We start from the raw sequence: 21,784 nt of genomic DNA, 5'->3' as shown, positions 1-21,784 counted from the left end.
ACACAGCACACAGAGACCAAAGGTAATGAAGAATGAGAACGACTGAAGAAACAAAGAGGACACAGTGGGAAGGTCTAACCTACATCTAATCAGTGCCTCAGGAAGACATGTTAGAGAGAAAGACAACAAGGCACTATTTGAAGAGTTAATTCATCAGAACTGAATAAAGGTATCATTATGCAAATTCAGGAAAGAAAACAAATCCCAAGTAAAAACTTCAATCCCAGATTGACCACAGTGAAACAGAAAAAAAAACAAAAGCAAAAAACCAAAAAACACTACAGTTAAAGAAGAGACTTATAAGCAGCCAGAGAAAAACACAGATATCAACAAAGGAATAACAGACTAACAGTGTATTTTTCAGCAGCAACAATAAAGCCAGAAGACAGCAAAATGATGTCCTCAAAGTCCTGAGAAAACACTATCAATTTAGGAGGTTGAGGAAAACTGCTTGTGAGAATGGGAGTGAGAAACAAAACTCACAGCTTCTGTGGTACAAAGTTTACAGGTCGAACTTCATCTTTTGCCAAGAAAAGCAGCAGTGGTTTAAATGTACAGAGAGTGGAACAAGTGATCTGAGCAGGCCCAATGCTCCTTCCGCCAACTTCGATCTGGTCCCACACCCCTCCCTTCAAGGTGCTCAGAGCCTCTAATTCCTAAACTGTTCCAGACTCCTTGGTCAAATCTGCTTGCTTTGGGCTTAGGTGGCAGCCTTGTCTGGAGGCTTAGTCACCTGTGCGTGTACCTGTAACACAGTTCCAAACTGTGCAGGTCTCACATTTACTCTTTATCTGTTCATTCACCTTCTGTATTTCTTTAATGTTGTTCTTGTGGGTGTGTCAAAGGGGAAAAGAGGAAAACCAACTGTGTTTAGTTAAAAATTCCAGGATAATCTTCTCATCTATGAATTCTCTAAAAGAACTTGTCAACACACTTTTGTCTCTAGTATCAGCTCACTGGAATATGCCTTTGTCACTATGTTCAATATAACAAAATATGGAACCTTATCAATAAATAACTTCTTACATCCAAATGACTACTAAAAGCACACATTCACTTCCTATCGTATCCTGAATTCATGAGTTCTTTCTAACAGAGATGTTAAAATGTAAATACCTTTTCATGTTTCTTTAGGAAGTTGGTTTTCTTGATTTTCCCATGATGCTGCAATTAAGGAAAATAACTGTTAAGATAGAAAAAAAGGTAATACTCCATAAAAACAGAAAACGTAATGGAAAACATGGTACTAATTTTGTTATCTTAGACTTTCTTATTTATTACCACCTAAAATAACATATTTTAGGCTGCTCTGACTTAAGTTTAGATTGTATATGAGATTACTTATGCATGTAAAGAAATAAGGTGTTAAAATAAAATAGTGATACTTCCTAAAACTACTTAATATTTTGACTTAGTACAGCATTATCTGTTTCTATAAAAAAAAAAAAAAACTTCCAAAGATAAATGGGTTTTTATTCATCCCTTAAGGCAGGCTACTAATTCGCATAAGAAACACTGATTGAGAACATTTAGGCAGGCACTTGGGATTTAGTAGTGGGGAAAAAAAGATGTGTTCTTTGCTTTCATGAAACTAAAAACTAGTAGGGAGATAAACAAAACAACAAATAAAAACTTATTACAAACACATTGAATAATAAATCAAATTGCATACATGTTTTCAAAAAGAAAACAATTCCAAAATGGAATTTCTCCAACTAATGTACATGCAGAAGGGGCTTCTGAATGTTCTGTATATCAATGTACAGAGTAGATGGCACCCTTAAAACTATTCCCATCTCTCATACTTTAAACAAAACCTTATTTATATATATATTTTTTAAACCTAGAGTTATTACCTAAGGTATACGTGAACTCTTCTGTGAAACTACCTATTTTTCCCATTCAGATTATGACCTTAATTTAAAGCCTTTAAAGAATATGTCCTAAATATATATTTAGCAATCTCTTTTTTTTTCTCTCTTTCTTTTAGAGAGAGAGAGAGAAAGAGAGCACAAGCGGGGGAGAGAGGCAAAGGGAGAGGAGAGAGAGAGAGAATCTCAAGTAGGCTCCACACTTAACCCAGTGTCCAATGTGGGGCTCGATCCCATGACCCTGGGATCATGACCTAAGCCAGAATCAAGACGTGGATGCTCAACTGACTATGCCACCAAGGCGCCCCACGTATTTAGCAATCTCTTATTCTAATCTCTACCCCTGAGAAATTTACAGGTGTTGAGAAATTTCAAAACATTCCTAAAATCTTCAGAAACAAAGAAATAATTATTACCTTAAGGAAGAACCTCTTGTCAGTTCTTGCTGGATTGTACGAAGCAAGGTATGCAGCAATGAGAATAAACTTGGAGTAATATGGAAGTTCCACATGAGTATATGCTGAGAGACCTACACAACGAAAAACTTTGATGAAGGCATTGAAGAGGCTACCATTAAGTTTCTCTTATGTTTTCTCACTTACCTTTTGACTTCCATATATGGTATTCTCTTATAAAAATGACCTACTCCCTGTGTCAATATAATGATGATGGCAGCAGTGGTAGTGAATATCACTATTAGTCATATGCTTGCTCATTTCGTTATTTTTGCTTAGCTCCTCCTATTCTGAACTCTAAATCCTATCCATGCAGCCCTTCAAAGCCACATTTTCCATTACGCCTTTCCTGAAGCTCTCTTATCACACCAAAAGTAGAAAATCTGTCCCTACTATGAATTCCTACTTTGAGTATTTAACTCATGGCCCATGTAACTTTATACCTTGTATTAATAGTTAATTATACATAAATTATATCTCTTACCAAGCTATACTCTTTGCTGAAGGAACTATATCTGTTTTTGTGGTATCCTTAAAGTATCCTGTACAAAGGAAAAAAAACTAAATGAACTGATAAATAAAACAAAGGAGCCAGTCAAATGGCATTCATTTGTACAGAAAAGGAAGGAATCTGCTGTTTACTGAATATCTAGTATGTGTCAGACACTGTGCTAGGTGCCTTACTTAGGTGTCTCTGAATCTTTGCAGTTACTTAAAGCTAGACATTCTTTGGATGAGGACACTGAGGTGGACTCAAGGTCGTAGAGTCAGGGAATAGTGCAGACCAATTACTACAGGTTTTCTAATGCCAGCATCTATTTCTTTCCATCGGAACACACAACTGGAAATCACTTGTATGGCATCTAGAGCATTTAGAAACCAAAACAGATAAAACAGAATTGCAACACCACTTAATTTTACACCGCTTCTCCAACCTTTAGCCAGTGATCTATTTTTTTTAATAAGAATTATTTTTGATACTCGCTTAATTTTTTTTAAGTAAAAGTTGTTCTATGGAGATAAATCCAAATTGATAGTTTCTTTAAAGAAAAGAAAAGCAGAAAGCTTTTTAAACAGAACTGCATCCTCCAAACTGGGTCAACATAAAATTCATGAAGTACATATATACTGAGATAAGACTGTGTCATACAACTGAACAAAAGCATTTAAAGAAACTAAACTGCTTGATTTTTACAGGATGTAATCCAACATTTAGAAAAAAGAAACTGGTATTTGAATTATTTCCTCTCATTAATTGGAGCTTCAATTAAGAAAAAATCATTCATTAAAATATCACTGTAGTTTGTAAAGTCTTTTCTGTCACACTGTTTACTGACTGATGCTAAATTTAGTATTAACATCAGTATCTTAGTTACTAGTAACCAATTAAAGAAATGTCTCTGGTAACTGTCTCAACACTTCCTTGGATACCTTTCAGTTGTGCTGGATCTGTGTCATCTTTCTGTAGCTTTTCCCACTGTGAACTGAAAGAAGACAGAAGAGCAATAATGGTTTGAAAATATATGAAATCAATATACTGGACTTAAGACAGTCCTAGAAAAAACTAAAACTTTGATTTAAGAAAATAATCAATTTCCTTACAAATAACATATATATGCGATATATACCTGTCTCAACAAAATCATTGAGTGTGTATTAGAATATAACCTTACATAACAACACCCAGATGTTAGTTTTAATTTTTTTTTTATTTTTTAAAGTTTATTTATTTATTTGCGGGGGGAGGGGGAGGGCAGGAGCAGAGAGAGGGAGAGAGAATCCCAAGCAGGCTCCACGCTGTCAGCACAGAACTGAACTCAGGGTTCGAACTCACAAACTGTGAGATCATGACCCGAGCTGAAATCAAGAGTCAGATGCTTAACCAACTGAGCTACCCAGGTGCCCCAATACTCAGATGTTAATTTTTAATCTCTTTTCCTGATCATAATTTTAAAGCTATCAGAAAGCACCAAAAAATAAATAACATCACCTATCCTTCAGTAAAACTCCCCACGTTTCAGTTAGAATATTAGATGCAACTGTTATACACTATTTCTAACTCCATAACAATCTCTTAAAATAAGTACCATTACAGCAGAAAATTGAGGCCCACAGGTTAAGTTGCCCAAGTATACCCAGCCAGTCAGTAATAGAGCTAAGACCTGATTCCTTGTAGAACGCGTGCAAAGTTCATGCCATCTCCACTGCCCCCTCTGACCTTACTTGCAATTAAAACTATTAAACAGTCTCAAATATTGTTAAAAATATGAAGTGAGAATATGACAAATCAAATCCATTAGGAAACACATTATGGTGCAGTAAAAAGACTGCCCTGGGAGACAGAAGTTTTAGCTGTATGACCTTGAATAAATTATTATACTTCTCACCAAAATATAAGGCAGTTAGATGCAATGATCTGTAAGGACCCTCTCAAACTCTCTAACTCAGCTTTTAAAATGCTAATATAAAAATAAATGCCAGATCAGAACTGAATATCCCACATCTGCAAGCAGAGCTGAAAATTACGGAGATACAGGCATACTTCATTTTATCATGCTTCACTTTACTGTGTTTTGCAGATAGTGCATTTTTTACAAGTTGAAAGCTTGTGGCAACTCTGCATCAAGCAAGTCTATCAGCACCAATTTTCTAACAGCAACCGCTCACTCCATGTCTCTGTGTCATATTTTGATAGTCCTCATACTATTTCAAATTTGTTCGTCACTATTTGTTATGATCTTTGATGCTACTGCTGTAACTGTTTTGGGGGTTCACAAACTGTGCCCATATAAGATGAGAAACTTAAACGCTCCACTGACTGGCCATTCCCTCATCTCTCCCTCTCCTTGGGCCTTCCTATTCCCTAAGACACAATAATACTGAAATTAGGCCAATTAATAACCCTACAATGGCCTCTGAGTGGTCAAGTGAAAGGAAAAGTCACATCTCTCACTTTAAATCAAAAGCCAGAAATGATTAAGCTCAGTGAGGAAGTCTTGTCAAAAGCCAAGGTAGGCTGAAAAAAGCCAGGCCTCTTGCACAAAACAGCCATGTTTTGAACACAAAGGAAAAGTTCTTAAAGGAAACTGAAACTGCTACTCCAGATAAGAAAGGAAAATAGCCTTATTGCTGTTATAGAGAACGTGTTAGCGGTCTGGGAAGAAGATCAAATCAGCCACAACACTCCCTTCAGCCAAAGCCTAATCCAGAGCAAGGCCCAACTCTCTTCAATTCTATGAAGGCTGAGAGAGGCGAGGAAGCTACAGAAGAAAAGTTTGAAGCTCCTGAAGTGGTTCAAGAGGTTTAAGGAAAGAAGCCGTCTCCATAACATAAAAGTGCAGGGTGAAGCAAAAGGTGCTGATGTAGAAGCTGGAGTAACTCTCCGGAAGATCTAGCTGAGATCATTAATGAAGGTGGCTACACTAAACAACAGATTTTCAGTGCAGGTGAAGCATTCCCCTGGAAGAAGATGCCATCTGGGACTTTCATAGCGAGAGAGCTGACTCTCTGGTTAGGGGCTAATGTAGCTGGCAATGCTCACTGACTATTCCAAAAATCCTAAGGCCCTTAAAAATTATGCTCAATCAACTCTGCCTGTGCTCTGTCAATGGAATAACAAAGCCTGGATAACAGCACATTTATTTACAGCATGGTTTACTGAGTATTTTAAGCCTACTGTTGAGATCTGCTCAGAAAAGATTCCTTTCAACATGTGACTGACTGCTCATTGACAAAATATCAACATGAACAGGAGTTTGGAAGAAGTTGATTCCAACCCTCATGGACGACTTTGAGGGGTTCAATACTTCAGTGGAAGAAATAACTGCAGACGGGGTGGAAATGGCACGAGAACTAGGATGTTAAGTGGAGGCTGAAGGCAGGGCTGCATGGTTGCAATCTCATGATGTAACTTTAACAGATGAGGAGTTGCTTCTGATACAAGAGCAGAGAAAGTGGTTTCTTGAGATGGAATTTACTTCTGGTGAAGACACTAGGAAGATTTTTGAAATGACAACAAAGCATTTAGAATTTTACATAAACTTAGTTAAGGCAACAACAGGGTTTAAGAGGACTGGCTCCAATTCTGAAAGTTCTACTGTGGGTAAAATGATACCAAACAACAGTCAACAAAATGCAGCAAATTTCACAGCTGTCTTAAGAAACTGCCACACCTATCCCACAGCAACCACCAATCAGCAGCCATCAACCTCAAGACCCTCTCTCCACCAGCAAAAACTTTATTTGCTCTCCTTATTGATCTTGTGCAGAAAACCGGATTTATGTGGCCATCACTGTCCTATGGGAAACTCTAAGTCCTTCCAGTATTACATAAAAATCATTCCAACAAGCATCCAAATTTTTCTATCTTTAAAAGAGCACATCACAAGCTTTTCTATTCTGGGACTTGTGAAAATCCTCATCAAATGTCATTTTTTTAATGTTTTATTTGAGAGACACAGCATTAGCAGGGGAGGGGCAGAGAGAGAGGGAGACACAGAATCTGAAGAAGGCTCCAGGTCCCAAGCTGTCAGTGGAGAGCCCAATACAGGGCTCAAACTCCAAAGTCAGATGCTTATTAACTGAGCCACCAGGTGCCCCTCAAATGACTTTTTACTGAAAAGAGGAATAACAGTATGTTTGTAATTTTTCTATTTATTCAGAAATGATTACATTTCTACCTGAATTACAGTTTAATCAGCTAATTAAATGAGCAAAGTTAGTAAAGAAAAGGAGTTACAGACCAAGATATTTTTGAGAGAAAAATGATAGCACTACTGACCAGAAAGTGAGAAAAGCACACAGTGCTGTTGATGTTTTTATACTACTATATTGCTTTGCAACTGAGGCTTAACCTATCACCTAATAAGGCAATTTATTATTCACAAATCATTTTCACACATATAATTTAAATCTTGTAAGGATTGTTAGAGGAGGAAACTGAGGCCTAGAGGGTTTTTAGGAGACTAAGACCACACAAGGCAGAAAATGGCTGAGATGGAAATCAAAACCCTGTTCCGCCACCTGCACTAAATGTCACCACATCTCCTGTTTCATTACTATGAAAGCCTAATAATAAATATAGACATGTGATTTAATTTATACATTGCTTTAATAATCAAATTTTCATTATACTATTCAAATATCTAACACAAATAAAAAACAAAGCTGAAGTTGATTTTCTTGTAGCTTTCCAGACTTAAAAAAATTACTAATTGTGAGACATATGCCTTGTTTCAAATTGTGTAACATACTGGTTAAAAATTTTTTTCCCCAAAATAAGAAGAAATGATTCAAAAGTCATGAATTTTTTCCTAATTGTGAAGCAGGTAAAGGAAAACACTGTAGTAGACAAAATATCCGAACTAAAGATATAGAAATATTATATACACATTAAATAGAAAATTACCTTGATATTTCCCGGAGATAAACAGTCTGCATGGCTTTCTTCAAATGAGGTTCAATATTTCTCCAGAGTTTGCGAGTATCACGTTCATTTGCTACCCCAAATGGGAGAAAATTACAAAAATTCAGATCTTACACAAATTCTTTCAAAACAAGTATTAATAAGTAAAATTACATAGTTACCTTCTCCTTTAACCACAGGCTCACAGTATTTAGGAAAATTAAGTACTGCCTGTAAATAAAGGGGAAAAAAGAAAAAAGGCACTTATCCACCACAAATAGGAATTATCTTCCAAGTATAATTTTTATTAGAATTTAGGCTATTTTACTTCAATATAAGCACTCAAGTAAAATGTTTTATAGCTTATTATAATAATAAAACAGCAAATATCAAAAATGATAGTAAAACAACATGTAAAATACTCCTTAATTGGCTAAATACTGCCTAATGTATTAACCTCAAGATATAAAGTAATATAGCAAAGCATAATTTGTAATTTTAGCACATTAATTATGCCACAAAGGACCCAATAAAATACCATGAGCCCAAAGAATTAACCTGTTATTTTCCAAGGTTTGAACACTCTGACACATCAAACATCATCTCGTTCAGTACAATTCAAAATTATGTGATGGGCAACACTACCTGAGACTATTATAAATTCAAATTCTTGGCACCATGCCAGGCATACTAGATCACAATCACTAAGAATGACATCCAGGAATCCACGTTTTAACAATCACTCCAGGAATGCTATGTATTCCGAAGTTTGGAAAGCACTAATTAATCATTATTACTTAACAGTTTTCCATGAATCAACACTGGAATTCTACTGAGAGGTAGTTCAAGCAAACTGCTAAAAAAACATGCTGTTGCCATTTATTAATATTAATTTGATCACAAATATTTCATATTAAAATGATTCAGTAATGAAGCCTGGAGAAAGATATACATAAATGCATTAACTATACAACCTCAAATTCAGAAGATAATAGAGAGCTAAGAACTGATCCTTGAAACAGTTTTTCCTATTTTACTCCACAAAGTGCAAATGTTTAGTGCAGAAAAATCTTCCAAATTCTGTTAATATGAAGCCAATAGAGAGGCCAACTCACTTAACTTAGTTCCAGGTTTTCAGATCTAAACACTGCTTAATAACACTGATAGGTCATAATGTTAGTAGTAACTGGTAAACAATTTGGCTGCTTTTTTTTCTTGGCCAAAACATTAAAATATAGACTTAATCATTTACAAATGGTGGTAAAAAGGTAATAAAGATAATTTTAGGAGACTATTTTCCAGTTTTACATTAGCAAGTCAGTACTTTCCCCATGTCATTCCATAAGAACTTATTGAATATATAAAACTATATGATTATAATGGTACAATTTAACTGTCCAAATACAATCTCTATATTTAAGTAAGTCTACAAATCCTAGTCCACACTAACATGGAGTTTCACAAACAAAATCATCTGTTCAAATACAAAATACTTTTTACAACTTTCACTATTAACATTCAAATGTGCTCTCCAATGTTATACCCATTTCTCCTATATTAATCCTCAAATATAAGTAATTACAGGTCTCAGTATTATTTAGATCAATATCTACCTTCACGTCCACTGGTATTTTAAACTGCCCTCCCAACCACCCAGAGAAACGGAAATAAAAAGGCTGCTAATAAAATCACAGAAATTATTCCAAAGCCCAAACAGAAATAATTTTTAGAGGATTTTTTGATATAATAAATTTTTACTCCCACTGAACATTCCCATTTTTATCTCCCCATTATTCCTTAACTTTTAAGCATATATTTTACTCTTAACTGGTTGCATTAATGAAAAGGGTAGGGGATAATTTTATTAAGAAATGACAGTGTGCTCAGCAAATATTTATGCTCATAATTGTGACAGGAGAAACAAAATTATCAAGAGTTAGTTATGGCCACCTGTTATCTCACTTACTCCTGACAACTGCACATTTATAATATCCACTTGTCAACCCAGAAAGCAAAATATAATCTGCCTACAGGCACACACAGACTCCACTGCCTGAATTTATGATCATGGATTTGTGAGATGTTCTGGTAACTTACTTCTAAACCAATAAAGGCACAATGTTATCAAAGCCTGATTCAGGTGAAACCGAGAGACTATTTCCCTTATATTGCAGAAAAAAACTTGCATTACTTTAAGAGGCAAAATAATCTATTATGCATAATGACTAGGTTGCCATAAGACAGAGATAGGCAATTTAGAAAACTTCAAACTCTCCCTCAGTGAGATTTTCAGCAAAATTCCATTACTGCATTTGAAATTACTTGTTAGAAAATGATCTGATACATGTATATTGTAGTAAAAAAAATTCTAAGACAGCCCAAGACTGCCAGCCCCTCATATACACACACACATACACACACACCTTCTTTCAGTTATTCAATCAAATGCTATCTTAGGTACTGCTGTGAAAGAATTTTGTAGATGCAATTAAAGTCCCAAAGACTGTACTATTTATGGGAGAGTTAAAATAAAGAGATAATCAGATGAGTCTGACCTAATCACACAAGCTCTTCAAAAATGGAAAGTGTTCTCTAGCCAGTCACAGAAGTCAGAGATTGGGTGTCTAAGAGTCAACACACCCTTGCGAGCTGGTGGATGGAAAGGCATGTGGTAAAGAATACAGGTGCTCTCTAGGAAGTCTGAGACTTGGCTGACAGATAGCAAGACAGTTCTGGACCTCATTCTTAGAGCCCAAAAGAAGTGAATTCTGTCAAGTCTGAATGAACTTAGAAGCTATTTTCCCCAAAACCTCAAGCTAAGGATACAGTTAGCCAAAACTTTAATTTCATCTGTGATATCCTGATCAGAGAAGCCAGCAATAATGCCCGGATTCCTGACCTAGAGAACTATGAGCTAATAAATGTCTACTGCTTTAAGCCACTAAATTTGCAATAATTTGTTACGCAGCAATAGAACACTAATACACATGTTGAAGTATAAATGTAAAAAATATTCTAATATCCCAAGGGCAAGTAGAAATAATGTCTGAACTCTTCTGCCTTTTTTATAAATACCCACATTTTATCTCTGAAACATTACACGGAATGAAAATCAGAACTGAGAAAATTTGTATTAACATTAATTCAATCAGGCAACGAGGTGTTACGGTGTGTCAGGTTTTACTATTTTAAGTGCTCTACATCCTCTATACGATCATTCACTTAATCCTCTGAATGATCCTATGAGGTAGACATTATTTTTATCATCCCCATCTTACAGAGAAGTTAAAGTATGCTTCCAATCTCTGATTTCCCCTTCTTTGATCAACCATGGAAAACTCTCTGCTTTAAAGGGCTCATGTGATTAGGTGATACCTACGTTGGTAATCACACTATCTTAACATATGATAATCTGAAGCCAGACAGATATGAAAAAATGATTAAGTTGAAATTCTGATGAGAAACAAGATATTTACAAGGTTTTATAGTACCTCCCCACAAAACACATATTACAAAGGAAAAAAAAAAAACCTCTTAATCAAATCATCAAAGTGAACATTATCAGTGATGAAATAACATGAAATCCTGTAATACCTCATAGGATATAATGTGAACGAAACATCATTTCTGTGATATTCCTGTCAGATGCATAACCTGAATCTGATCATAAGCAAACATTAGACAAATCCAAACTGAAGGTGATTCTACAAAACTGTTCTATAATCTTCAAAGGTCTCAAGGCCATGAAAATCAAAGACTAAAGAACTGTTCCAGATGAATGTTCAAGAAATTTAACAATTTCTTGTTAATTAAATGCAATATATGATTCTGAACTGGATTCTTTTGCTCTGAAGCACATTATTGTGACAACTGTCAAATCCTCACTAGTGTCTAAGGATTGGGTTGTAGCAACGAGTCCATTTTCTCATTTTGATAGTTGTACTGTACTTACGTGGAAGAATGTCTTTCTAGGATATGCACACTAAAGTATCTGAGGTGATGGGCATCAGGTCACAAACTTAATCTCAGATGATTGGGAAAAAGGAGGAAAAGCTCTTTTTACTGTACTTGTAATTTTTCTGTAAATTAGAAATCGCTCTTAAATAAATTTTGAAACTATCCAATATTTTCATTATCTTGTAAATAGTCTAATAAAATAATGAGAGCAAGCTATTAACATGCCAGTGCCACTGAATATGGTTTTGATATAAAAATAATTCTCAATTATTCAAGGCCAAAAATAAAGGTACCCTATAAAGGTCCAACTGGGAAAAGTAGCTAAATACCACTTCTTGCAGTCTAGAGACGACTACGGGACTACTCAAAATATTCCAGTTTCATTTAACATAGATGAATATCTCAAAATGTTGAGCAAATGTAGACAGATTAAAAAAGAATGCATACTGTATGTTTCCATTTAGATGAAGTTCCACAACAGGCAAAACTAACCTTTAATGTTAGAAGCAAAGATAGTGATTATCTCTGGGGAAGGAAGAAGAGGTGAGATTGGGAGGAAGCATGAAGTGGGCTCCTTGGATGTTGGTAGTTTTCTACTTTTTGACTTGGTTTTATTTACACATGTGTTTTCATTTTGTGATAATTCACTGAGATACATAGGTATGGTTTCTGTGCTTTTCTATACCTATGTTACACTTTCATCAAAAAGTTGAGAAAATACAAAAGAAAAACAAACCTAACTAGGTTAGTTCTCCTAATTAAAGACTCTGCCTCCCCCTTCAGTATTTTTAACCAAAGAATAGCTCTTCTCTATGTCGAAGACATCCTCATTCATAAATCAATCAGTATAAAAATATAAAAAAATGGTGAAGGGCACCCACTACCCCTGCCATTTGTCAAACCAAATCTTGCAATCAGTGGAATGATAGCTGTTCTGCCAGATCATCCCTCAAACTTCCTATTTCTTCAATATATGACTTTAACATACGACACAAACCTACAGCAGTTATGGCGGTCTCCATTCCCAAGCTATGATATATGTTCTTGGACATAGTTAAGATCACAGCATATTTTTAAGTCCATGAGTCTTTGGTCATCAGAGGAAGGAAGAGAACTAAATTTAACTACTCCCCCTTCAGCTATCAGGCATTGTACATGTGCTTCCCACCCTTTTTTTTTTACCTCACAAAATTCCTTTGAGGCAGGTATTGTACCTACTGAACAGAAGAAAAAACTCAAGGTCAAAAAGGTTAAGTAACTTGCCCAAGAACATACAGCTGGTAAATGACAAACTTGTGTCTCTTCATCTGTAAAATGAGGATTCATGATAATGCCTTACTTCACAGGGTTGCTGTTGAGAACTGAGTCAACATTGGAAAAAGGCTTAGAACAGTACCCAACACACAATAACTACTCAATAAAATTGGCTATTATCTAAGAGGTAGTTGTAATATAGTGATTATGAGCATATACTCTGGAGCCAGACCCCATGATTCTTATTTGCAAAATTTTATAATCTAATTCATTTTAGATCTCAGGGATCATTTTTCCCTAGCATACACTCATATCGTAAATAAGCGAAAATAACTAATATATAGGAAAAACACATTCGTGTGTACTGTGTATGAGTCAACTGAGGGCAAGGGGACAGATCTGCAACCATTTCAGAAGTGGAGTTATGCGCAAGGCAGAAGACTGCCTGTACTCGGAGCAGGGTCTCCACACCAGCTCCCTCCACTGGCCTGCTGCCCAGTACCCACCTCTTCCCACTCCCCAAATATCCATGGGACCCCTGCTCAAAACTAAGATCAAACCATCTATTCCCTAGGAATTGCTGGGCCCTGGCTACATGAAAACCAGCTGTGTTAAAATTTCACTAAAATAATTCACAAAAGGTAAATGATCCTCCCAGAAATTATTTGTATTTTATTTTTATAGTTTATTTACTTTGAGAGAGAGAATGAGTTGGGGAGGGACAGAGAGAGAGAGGGAGATAAAATCTCAAGCAGGCCCTGCACTGCCAGCATAGAGCCCAACACGGGGCTCGAACCCACAAACCTTGAGATTATGACTTGAGCTGAAATGAAGAATCAGATGGTCAACCAAAAAAGCCACCTGGGATCCCCCCTATTTGTATTTTAAAAGAAGAATATTTGTTCAAATGGCTTAGTGTTATCAATAATATCATTTAACATTTTTATAAGCACTTTGATAGAAAGTATTTCATTTCATACTCACAAAACTCATCTGAGGCATGTATTCTTGGTCTGTTCCCTCCCCCCCGCCCCCGCCCCCACCAACTTTAGAAATGAGGAAACTGAAATACATAAAATTACATACATAACATACTGGTAAGCAGCAGAGCTAAGGTATTTCAATATAACTTCTCTGCTCATTCCATCAAATATACTTCAGTTATCTGGCATCTCTTCTTAGCCACTGTCACTAGTCAACACCACAAGCCACAGGGCCAAACAACACAAAACAACAACAAAAACAGCATCAGAAACTTGGAATTGCACTCTAAAAGATTACTAAGCTCTACCTAAGCAATTAACTTTTCTGAGTCATCTCTAAGAATACTGATATTTAGGAAGAAAAAAGTTTAAAATACAATAAACTTGATGTGTGACAGATTTGTTTTAAAAAGATCATGCAAGAAAATTTTAGAAAATGAACCATTCTGTGTTTGGCATTTATATATAAGTATAATAATACTTATAAGTATAATAATAAGTATAAAAATAACTTCCTCAATTGATCCTTTTAAAAATTTTAATTACTATTTTTAGGAATATCATTAAGGATTGTCAGAGAAGACAAACCTAAATGAATATTCTTGTGCTACCTCCAGACCTAGCCTCCAGAAAAATAATACTTAAAGAAATAATTTCTAAGGCAAATTCAAAAGCATATACATAGAAAAGATGCCTGAAAAGAATTTTTGCAGGTGATTTATTAAACTTTCAATAAATATGCCATTTACAAAGTTTGAAACAAATAGAGTATCCACTTGAAGGAAAATGTATCTTTATTATGCTATGTTCTACATAAGGAGGAAAATAAGAACACTGCTATTTTTTTCTCCAGTGCTTACAGATTATTTCCTGTATTTACTAGTATTACTAGTAGTAGTAAAAGCTTAAACCATACTTCAAGCTTACGAACATGATAGAAGAGTAACAACAACAACAAAAACAACTTTATAATCTCACCCCTAAATATTTCTTAGTGAAACCTAAGGACAATATAAAATACCATATTCAAATATATATATTTTCTGACATTTTATTTTTGCAGAAATAGTTCCTTAACTAATCCTTCTTCTTACACTTCATGATCTACTTTAAATGGCTGCTGGCACAGATTCGCACAGGATTCAAGGACATCTAGGTTGTGGTGACCACAGGTTACCAGGCAAGATGGCAGGCAGAGGAGTATTTCTTCCTAACTACATGTCATGCAAGGACCTTGTACTGACCCTCCCTCCTTTCTGTAAGTTCCTCTGTTGTCATTTCCTTTTGGGCACTAGGGATGCAAGACATTCAATTGCTGGAGAGATGTCAGTGATGAGCTTGAACCTAGAAAAGTTTGCCTTTTGTTTTTTCCCTACTCAGAAGACGCTTGAAATCTACATCTAAATCAGAAGCCTAAAATCTAAAACTCAGAAAAACATACTATATGTGAACACAATTTTACACAGTCACCTTCTTCTACATTGTCTTGAACACACATTCAAACATACACTTAATCCCTCTAAGTGATTCTTTTCAGAGCAAAGAGAAAAAGAAAATATGCTAAAACTTACAGAATCTGTTCCTTTCAAAGTAACTGTGTTTCAGCCTTAGATATAATACTACTTTCTCTAAATGTAGACAAAATCTTAGTATTAATGGAAGGTTTCTAAAAGAGAAACCGGATATTCTTGCCTCTTCCCCTTCCAGACACATCCAGACAATTAAAAAGTAGAAAAATCAAAGAAAAATTAAAGTACATATGATCACTTTCCAACTTGCCTGTAAAATATAAACAGTTTTTCTACTCTTTTAAGTGTCTTAAGTACTCTTTTATGTAAATATTAAAAGTAACCTTTTATATAAATATTACTAACTCAAGGTCAGTGCCTCATGAAAGACCTATAATTAAGGCTCCTATTCTCAAGCTGATCTAGATGCCAGACCACTATCGCTACATACACAAAACCTAAAAGAAATGTGTTACAAAAAAAGTAAAAGATACTACATTTCTTATTCAGCTTTTACACCTCCTTTCTATTTCTCATTTTGATTTTAATGAAGTTCTACATTTTCTGTAATTAGAAAAAGAGAAGGAAGGAAACAAAAAATACTCCTAAGGAAGAATAAGAAGACATAACTAAAGATGAATGAAGGTTTTCTGATCACATTGCAGTTTTTACTAAGGCACAGGCTTCCACCTACTTATGTGAGCCTCAAAAGGCCAAATCCAAATTTCCAGAATAAATTTTCAGCTTCTAGCCTACCTCACACCATTTCTGCATGGAAAAATTATTAAAAGATAGTCTTTTTTTTTTTTTAAGTAACATGTTCACTCACCAGATGTCTGAGCTCCTTCAAATCTCGGCAGACGGTATAGAAAACTCCAAGAAGAATATTAATGTAGGCAGCATAGAAATCAGCTGAATACTCTGGAGGATGATCATGCGACAAGATCTTTTGAAGGTTCCCTGTTCAAAAGACACAAATGAACTTAAGGATTAACCCAGAACTCCAGTTGTATCTTCTAGAATTTTATTACAAAGGTATAAAACAATAAATATACAGGCCGGGCAATTATTAAGGAGTAAGAAAACTTATGAGATTAGGAAAGTAACACAACTTTTCAAACTGAAGTAAAAGAATTAAGAATCTACTGTTCTTTAAAAATTACAAAATGTTGCTTAAAACAAATATTAAACAATGACATCCAAGAAAATCTCAAGAACCTTTGCGAGCAAAATCAATATCAAAGGTGAAAAATAATACATATTATATTTTTCTGCCTATTAAGTAAATCAACTAGAAAAAAACAAGGGGTACTGCATAAATGACCACCAAACTGGAAAATGCTCTTCATTTTTTAAAAAATAAAAAGAATTCCTGTATTTTTATGAAAATTATCTTGTCATTCCTCCTTTTATAAATCGTGTTTTCTCCCTAAAACTTTGGTATCTCTATTTTTCTTCTCTTGTAGCTTAAACGCTTTATACAATATCACACGTTTAGAGTCCTAAACTTTATTTTATCCTGCTGGAAATACCATATTGTAGAAGCACAATTAAAATTAAAGAGAAACAGGGGCGCTTGGGTGGCTCAGTCGGTTGAGCATCTGACTTTGGCTCAGGTCATGATCTCGTGGTTCATGAGTTCGAGCGCGGCGTCGGGCTCTGTGCTGACAGCTCGGAGCCTGGAGCCTGCTTCAGATTCTGTGTCTCCCTCTCTCTCTGCCCCTTCCCTGCTCATGCTCTGTCTCTATCTCTCAAAAATAAATAAACATTTAAAAAAATTTTTTTAATTAAAGAGAAACAACCACCCACTATTCAAAATTTCCCAGGTATAAGTACCTGGGAATCAATTAGTCATTCATTCCTATTGCAATTCTCTCTGACTCCCTGGTGCAATGGTCTCTTTAGACTCCTCAGTTAGGAGTTCTTTGTGACTAGTACTTTAAATCTAGTTCCACAGGTTCAGGATTTTTGCAATACTTACAAGTAAAGGGAAACATAGATATAGCTATATTAAGGGGGTCCTTTTTAGATAAGGCTGACAAAAAAACAAAAACAAAAACAAGAAAAAAACACAGCAGCACATTTGAAAGCCCAGTTACATACTTGGAATATTACCCTGAAAGGATTCTGTACAGGAGAGTGTTACTACATGCATTTTTATATCACAACCACTGAAAAATACACAAAGTCCAAAGCTTGACTTTGGAGTCTATGTATTTTTACATTCTAATAGGACTTTTTAAATTTAATGTTACTAAGCTTTTTAAAACTATGCATGGGAAAATAGTTGATGATACAAGGACAATCTCTAAAAGGTGCCTTAAGACTCGGAGCTAAAATTATCTGTATGTATAAGATGCCAAATAACTGGATAGATAGAAAAAAGGAGAAGAGAGGGAAAGAGAAAAGGGATGGATGGTAAGACAGATGAATATACACAGGCAAAACGATGGTCTACAGATGCATAGATGAGGAAATCTAGAAAACAGTTCTCCAGCTCAGACTGCATTCCTAAGCTCCTCCGGACCATCTCTATTCAGATCCTCCTTATCGGTGACCCTGAGTACCTCACATGAAAGTTGATTAGATGTTACCACTGGCCCAATCCTGACAAAAGTCTTAATAAGAATGAGAGATCTCACTGTGTTGCTATAAAAGCAGACCAGTTGCTTAGACTACAGGCAAAATTGCAGAGTACAAGTCTATGTTATGGAAGCTCTAATTGCCTGGGAGTATTCAAACTTATGGAAAAATCCCATCTCTAATGGAAAGCTGAAAACAGGGCACAAACAGGTAGTAAATAAAGGGAAGCAGAAACCACTTGATTGGTCTTCTGTTGTCTTAAAAATTTCACTATCAAAGTATAATTTAACGCACAAAGAACAACCATGTCTAACTTGAAGAGGGACTTCAGCTTCTAGTCATGAAAAAGAGTCCAGAAATACTCTCCTGCAATAAAGAACTAAAAACTGGACAAAATATAGAAAAACACTATTTTCAGACATCAAACAATACGCAAAAAAGGCTGTGATACCTGAGAAAAAGGAAACAAATGAGCCATCACCAGGCCAGGCTTTCCAACAAGAGGTAACTGTAGAACTATGGTACAGAAAAGTTCCAAAAGGAGCCATTAATCCCAATGAATTGAGAAATCAAAGATCAGAGTAGAGGGACCTAAGGTAGCTAGAATTTGCTAAGTAGAGTACGAGAAAGAGTTATGGAGAGGAAGAGCTCCAGAAATCTCCACAGTGGCTCCCTTTCACTCCTGTCTGAATACAAATCTGTACATGTACAGAGTAAAACCCCATAGGCCAAGCAAAAACAACTTCCGGGGTAAAACAATTAGTGGAGAGGTGTCAGTCAATTATCAGAGCTCACAGAGAACTATAAATCATTCATACTGCCACCAGTCAGAATGAAGAAACTATGCTAAATACATGTGGTTTTCAGTAAAAATCCCAGAAGGGCTATGTCATAGAAGTAAAGCTAAAATTACCATTGGAATAAAGGTTACTCTAGAGCATCCCTTCAAAAAAGCTTAAAAATAACCTTAAAACAGTCAGATATATCTTCAAGAAACTTAAGTGCTTCCTAGAAAAGTACCCAACACACAACAACAAAAAACACAATATCTATTGTTCAATCAAAAATTACTATATACACAATTAATACCTAGAATAGGTAAAAATTAGTCAATAGAAACCTAAAATAAAAGAGGTTATGGAATCAGTGAACAAGGATATAAAACAACTATTATAAACATGCTCATCATCTCAAAAATACAAAGGAAAACAAAAGCATGAGATCTGTAATGAAAAATTCCACTGGACGGGATTAACAGCAGATTAGACACTTGTAGAAAAAAAGTTAGTGAACTTAAAGACACAGAGAAAAAAAATCCCAGATAAAACACAAAGAAGATAGATTTAAAATTTAAATAAGTAAAAGGACTCGGTGAGACAATATCAAGGGGTCTAATACACATGTAATGCAGTCTCAGGAAAAGGCCAGGAAAGTGGGTGGGGGGAACAAAGATAAAATATTCGAAGAAATAAGAGCTGAAATTTTTCCAAAGGTGATGAAACTATACACTCATATATCCAAGAAGCTCAACACATCTCAAGCAGGATAAACAAAAGGTTTTTTATTTCTTTCAAGTCCAAATAATAATTTAATATGAGGTTTATAATAAATGTATAAGTAAAACATAAGACAACAACTGCACAAAGGTTGTTAAGAATGGGAAACTATAAATCACTGAGATTTTCAGATTGTTTATTGGAGCATAACTTATCCTGAATGAATGATACAGTAACCAAACCAAACATCTGATGAAAGTGAATTATAATCCACCAGAGGGGGAAAAAAAATGCTCTACCAAAAGATGAGTAGTTTGTATGTGGTAGAGATCAGAAAACAAGAATTCCAAACTGGGCCCCTAATCATCACTGCTGAGAGGAGAGGGCATCTTGAACTTCAAACACCATTCTTACAGATGGCATGTGTATCAAGTTATGATTGGATGACATTAGTCACTAAGATTATTCCTTTGTTCCTGCTCCATGCTTACTCTAACTATAATTTGGCTTATCAATTAATGTTTCCTTTTTGAATGACTTTTTGTGTGATTATGGGGTTTTGCTTTTTAAAAAAATCTTGGTATATAGAAGGCTCTCAATTAAATAATCAGATTATACATGGCCCCATTATTATATACTTTTCAAAAACCTATTAGCCTATGCTCTCTGAAATTGGCACACTTTAATTAAGTACGTCCTCAAATTCTCTTCATCAATGAGGCTTCATATCTTTACTTTCTAAAATTTTAAATAAAATTCTACAATTCATTATACCATACTTTAACACTTCACTAAGATGTAGAAAACCAGCTTTTTAAAAAATTACTTTTCTTAAATTCTAAATAATTTTTCAGTACAGGGTGCCTGGGTGGCTCAATCGGTTAAGCATCCGACTTCAGCTCAGGTCATGATCTTGCAGTCCATGAGTTTGAGCCCCACATCGGGCTCTGTGCTGACAGCTCAGCCTGGAGCCTACTTCAGATTCTGTGTCTCCCTCTCTGCCCCTACCCCACTCACTGTCTCTCTCAAAAAATGAATAAATGTTAAAAAAAATTTTTTTTTAATCTGTAATTTTTCAGTACTTAAACCTAACATGGGTCATGAAAAAATTCAACTTTGAACAGTGATGACACAGGTACAAAGAATTTTTTTACTGAAATCCTTTGATTTATTCCTTTTCTTCCTACCCTTTTCTCCCTATTTTGCAATTTTCATGGAAGAGAAACTACTGAAAATAAGGGCTCCATTTATTTTGGGTTCCTTTTTTCTATCTCAGTTAATTAGCTAAGGCAAGGTGTTATTTGATTGCTGTTCTTGTGAAAACAGGCAAAAATGTGTTTATCTTAACAATGAATGTTTACAGCTGATTAGTTCAGAGGCTAGTGTTAATGAGGCCAAGGTCAAGAAATGCTATTTTTTCATAGCCTGCTAATCACTTTATGCTTCACATTTGTAAACTTTGAGTCAGAAGTATCCTGTTTGTATAGTGACAACACAATACTAATCTATAGAACTATTCAGCAATACAAAAAGCCACCGTGTTCTTCCAAAGACAAAAATAATCAAGATCTATGAAATTTAAGATTAAATACAAGCCACAAAGAAATAAACACAAGGCCTAGTAGTTGGTACTGTAAGAGAAACAGTAATGAAAAATGAGATTTACCAAGGCAAAAGATACACTCCACATAATACTTAACCCAAGTACATGGTAAATAAAGATTTCATACAATTTAAATGTGCTTTGCCAACCTAGTCTGATACTCACTTGCATGGAAGTTACAATCTCAATATATACATCTTACTATACTGACTAAAAAATGTGAAAATACACCATTAACACAAATATGTGAGAAATACTCATTCAAAACATTTCAACAACTATACAAGAATAACCCTTCACAGTTTCAAACTAAAACCTCTGTAAGTACAGTTACATTTTTGAGACTGGCAGCAAATTGGAACAGATTAAGACATCAAAGTATCCCCATTTGAATATGCTAGCTTAATCTTTCAAACAACAAAAAGTATTTTAGTGAATATCATTTGTCAAAACAAAGTTTTAAAATTTACCTATGCTATAATCAGGGAAATACAAGACAAATGGCTCAAAGCACCCAGTATTTGGACGAAACTTTTCCCAAACAATTTCACTGAGAAAGAGAACAGTCACATTTCTGTCAGTCTGTAAAAGAAAGAAAAATAAAAGTAACTTTGCATTTAAAAATCTTAATCAGAGCAGCAATTCCATTTGAATTTTTCTTTCAAATAAA

The 21,784-nt window shown here is 35.1% G+C and overlaps 1 protein-coding gene across 3 annotated transcripts in view; it reads right to left on the bottom strand.

Moving 5' to 3' along the window:
• Positions 1-21,784, bottom strand: part of ORC5 (origin recognition complex subunit 5) — a 162,123-nt gene that overhangs the window by 122,818 nt on the left and 17,521 nt on the right. For all 3 annotated transcript variants that reach the window (XR_002080477.2, XM_019451243.2, XM_019451242.2), the window contains exons 5-11: positions 21,585-21,696; positions 16,262-16,392; positions 7,913-7,961; positions 7,734-7,824; positions 3,758-3,810; positions 2,288-2,400; positions 1,117-1,164 (exon numbers count right to left, since the gene is read on the bottom strand). Coding sequence is in view for 2 of the 3 variants with exons in the window: in XM_019451243.2 (XP_019306788.1) it covers positions 1,117-1,164; positions 2,288-2,400; positions 3,758-3,810; positions 7,734-7,824; positions 7,913-7,961; positions 16,262-16,392; positions 21,585-21,696 (597 nt within the window). In the remaining variant the exon portion in view is untranslated. The remainder of the gene's footprint in view (positions 1-1,116; positions 1,165-2,287; positions 2,401-3,757; positions 3,811-7,733; positions 7,825-7,912; positions 7,962-16,261; positions 16,393-21,584; positions 21,697-21,784) is intronic.

This window comes from Panthera pardus, unplaced genomic scaffold (assembly GCF_024362965.1).
Source record: "Panthera pardus isolate Hobbes unplaced genomic scaffold, ASM2436296v1 HiC_scaffold_8, whole genome shotgun sequence".
NCBI lineage: Eukaryota > Metazoa > Chordata > Mammalia > Carnivora > Felidae > Panthera > Panthera pardus.
The sequence above is the reverse complement of the archived record's forward strand: the minus strand, read 5'-3'. Positions and strand labels throughout refer to the sequence as shown.